We start from the raw sequence: 4,121 nt of genomic DNA on the forward strand, positions 1-4,121 counted from the left end.
AGGTTCATCGACGACGTAATTTTATAGAGAATAAGAAATTTTTTTTATTTTTGTTTTAGGCAAGTACAACAGGCGCTATAACGCCCGCCGATTTACAACTCTGGCGACGAGACCGCGGCCTCGTAACCTCCATAGCTCCTAACACAACTATTATTTTTTAACAAAAAAAAATTTTTTATCTTTTGAAATGTATAATAAAATACCCTAAAAGTTTGAAAAAGATTTGTCGCATGGATTCTTCAAACAAAAAAATTCCAAAAGTTACCTTACTTTTTAGCGTGTTACACGAGACTCCCCCCTTAAACTCGTTTTTCTGTTAAATTTTCATAAATATGTGTGTTAAATATATTATGGTTTTTTGCTAAATGTACTCTTAGCTTTCTAACGTGATCTTTTAAAAAAAAAGTTTGTTACATCTATAGTATGGACATCCATAATACAATGAACATGTTTCGTATTATGCAAGGATGACTCTCGAATCGCATTTTTCTTCAGGATTCTTTCATATTTTTTTTCTAAAGATTCATATTACGTAATTTATATGAAGACATAACTTACACATAATTTTTTATTTTTGTACAACACCCGAGTTTATTTATTCAATTATATAACTAAATAATAACATATAAATAATAGATATACAAAATACTGTCACTGTGATAATTATATAAATCTTTTATATTTGAATCTTTCTGATTTGAATATATACAATCATAAAAGAAAATTCTTGATCATGTTAATTACACAAATAAAATTTATAAAATTTTGATAGCATAATAATTATAAGGTTGAATAATATAATTCTCTTTTATTAATAAACTATATAAGTATTTATGTCACGATTTGTAAATTCAATGCACGCTAGATTGTACAAAAATTAGTTACGATAATAAATAATTTATTAATTACTATAAAGTAATGCGTTATTTTATTTAAATGAATAGTAATTATGCATTAAAACAAATTCATTCACTATCATCACATTTTTTTATAATTATAAGAGCGTGTAAGCATATATCAAGATTTTGCAAATATTATAAATATTAATAAGTAATTTATTAATTTCTAAAAAATTATGCGTCAATTTTATATAATTAAATATATAAACAAATGTATACATTTAATTCACTATTATCTTATTAATTTTTTTTATAACTTAGAACAGCGTATGCCCTTTCTGAGAAAATATTTTTTGAACGGTTTTAATAAAGGATATAAAGCTTGACTATTTTTAAATGACATGATATCGTCGATTTTCTTAACGGCTTCTTCGCTCGATGAATCGGCTATTTCTTCGGTTGTGTTATTAACCCAATTCTTTTCTGTTGATGATTCCGTGGATATCACATGTACTGACAGTTTATGTCGAGCTTTGCTATGTATATTTTCCTAGGGGACATAAATTAAATTTATTATTTTTTCAACCATCAGTCATTTTTCACGAAACTTATACGTCATACAAAAAATCATATTCTATATTTTCTATTTGTCTTTTCTTTTCGGTTTGAATAATATATTCTGTATTTAAAAAAAAAGTAGTTACCTTATAAAAATTAAGTAATTGCTGCTGTGTTATCGTCTTTAAGTAAGCTACTTCAATATTTTCACGATCGAAGTTAAATTGTTGGCTTACAATCTCATTCCAATATAAAGTGCATCGTGCACTTAACATTTTGGGTTTCTCCAGACGTAATGCAGCTAGAGCTTTCTTGTGTTCCTCAAATTGGTCTTCTGGCATAATAGATATATGTTCCTGAAATATAATTATAGTGATATTAGTGATTCTTTAATAGAAACAGCTTCATGTTATTATTACATTGTATATACATGTGGACTGTTATATTTATTTGATCACATAGGATATTATGTGAGAAATTTAAATAAAGGACCATATGGTTAAATTAATCAATGTATTAACATATATTGTTATTCAAGATCCTATTATACTTACCAACATAGAATCCAGAAATGAATCGATTCGTTTTTCGACATATTGCGGATGTTTGTCACTTTGTACTATAATTCGCAAACCTTGCGCTCCACTCGTTTTACGTATACCGCTAAATACTATATAACCTAATTGCTCTTTAGTTCTTAACGTATTGAAGCAAGGTTCTGCAATAATTTGTGCTAAAAGTTCTAAAAGCATATTCGATTCCGTTGATTGTAAACCAGTTGGATGGTACACCATTGCACAAGAACTTTTATGCAACTTATTTTCCGCTTCAAATAGAAAGTGGGAACCTACAGTAATTATATATCATTATACAATACTATTACATAATATATCATAAAAAATAACTCATTAAAAGCTAGTATTCAATTTCTGAAACAAATTTTATTGCAGATAAAATGACATTAACAACAAATAATTTATTATATTTCCATATAAATATTTTTATATCAAAATTTTATATTCTTTAAATTTCTAAATATCTGTTTTCTATAAAGATTGAAATGAATGTAGTTTTTATTTTCATATTTTTTTTTACTTTCCTAATAATCCTAGTATCAATATAAAACCATTAGAAAAATGAGAAAATACTTTATATTAATTTTCTTTATATCAAAACTATGTCCCTTAATATAAATTAAAATTCTTTAAATATATTAATTTTTTCAAATTATTATAAGCAGATTTGTCATGCGCTTACCATCATCTAGCTTAATTTCACGATACAATAATAAATGCCTTTGTAACAAGGGTACTATGTTAGGCACTGCAGTTGTCAACTTAGATTCAATTAGTTTTAGAACATCTGTAGCTTCCGTTATAGTTACGTTACCATGTATTAAGCATTCCACATGCACTTTACTGAGAAGCTGTGGTATAAATTGTTGGAGTCTATCAACATTTAGATCTATATATCACAGAAATTTTATATATATTATTAATAAGTACAATAATCATACTAAAAAAGAATTTTCAAGAAGGAAAAGAAAATAATTTTTAACAAAAAATATTAGTTCTCTTACACACTTACAAGTAGTAAATTCCAATAATTCATCCTTGAGCCAAACTTGCTCTGCCAACAAAACTACAAGATAATATGCTGCATGTTGATAAGGTTGTTCAGCAGCGAAATTTTTCAAGCACCTGATATACTGTAAATCATATATCTATATAAATCCGCTGCTTAACTAAATTAAAGAGATTGATTTGTTATACGTACATTTTCCTTTAGGATTTCAAATCTCTTCGGATCAATCTTAAAATTTATCATTCGATCCATGATTTTTTCTAACAGCACACGTTGTTTATCATCGTAACCACCTATAGCAAGCTAAGAAAATAATTAGTCATTCTCTTGATTTATGAATGCTTTTCTTATGAAACATTAAATTAATGCTTATACATATATAAACATTACAGAAATAGAATTAAGCATATTTATTAATATTAATAGTTATAAATGAGAAATAAAATATAATTTGTGAATAACCAATATTTTACGTATACAAAATAGAATTTATTTTAAACATTACTAATATTAGTAACAAATTGAATAATAACTTATCTACATATCGCCTAAATCTATTTAAATATAATATACAATATTTTATTACTGTTATTATATACATATGTATATACTCACTGTTATTCCATATTTCGAATTAGTAAGTTCCCATTGTAAACCAGCTAAATCAGCAGCATATGCATACTCATTAAGAGAGTCACGAAATAGCTGAACAAACATATGAGTCAAGTTGCAACTAAGAGGATCCATATAGGCGTACGGACTATAAATAATAGACAAAACAAACGTTGTATATAATTATGAGAAATTATTTTTCTATTACAAAAGAAAAAATTGCAGCTATTACTTCAATTCACGATGTATCTCTTACAATAACTTATCACATACCTAACGAAATCGAAGATCATCCTCGCTCTCGGTACAAGAAATTCATCGTCTTTTTTATACCAAAGTCTTACAAACGATGTATCCTCCAAAATAATAGGAAATTTTTCTACCTGTAAAATTTCGTGTTAGTATGTATAACATACAAATACAGAATTCGATAAAAATCGGCAGTACAATAGAGCAAAAGTTCTCTAAGAGCAAAAAAACCAAAAGTGTAAAACATTTTTATCTTTCTTATATCACAATTTTTCTCGG

The 4,121-nt window shown here is 26.4% G+C and overlaps 1 protein-coding gene across 1 annotated transcript in view; it reads right to left on the reverse strand.

Moving 5' to 3' along the window:
- Positions 1 to 1,129: 1,129 nt before the first annotated feature.
- LOC112464681 (insulin-degrading enzyme) overlaps positions 1,130 to 4,121 on the reverse strand; it is a gene marked incomplete at its 5' end in the record, with an annotated part of 5,308 nt that continues 2,316 nt past the window's right edge. The window contains 8 exons of the mRNA XM_025031815.1: positions 1,130 to 1,389; positions 1,544 to 1,753; positions 1,952 to 2,244; positions 2,655 to 2,861; positions 2,985 to 3,105; positions 3,174 to 3,284; positions 3,597 to 3,741; positions 3,867 to 3,976. Coding sequence (XP_024887583.1) covers positions 1,150 to 1,389; positions 1,544 to 1,753; positions 1,952 to 2,244; positions 2,655 to 2,861; positions 2,985 to 3,105; positions 3,174 to 3,284; positions 3,597 to 3,741; positions 3,867 to 3,976 — 1,437 coding nt within the window. The remainder of the gene's footprint in view (positions 1,390 to 1,543; positions 1,754 to 1,951; positions 2,245 to 2,654; positions 2,862 to 2,984; positions 3,106 to 3,173; positions 3,285 to 3,596; positions 3,742 to 3,866; positions 3,977 to 4,121) is intronic.

This window comes from Temnothorax curvispinosus, unplaced genomic scaffold (assembly GCF_003070985.1).
Source record: "Temnothorax curvispinosus isolate PA1 unplaced genomic scaffold, ASM307098v1 QBEX01014450.1, whole genome shotgun sequence".
Lineage (NCBI taxonomy): Eukaryota > Metazoa > Arthropoda > Insecta > Hymenoptera > Formicidae > Temnothorax > Temnothorax curvispinosus.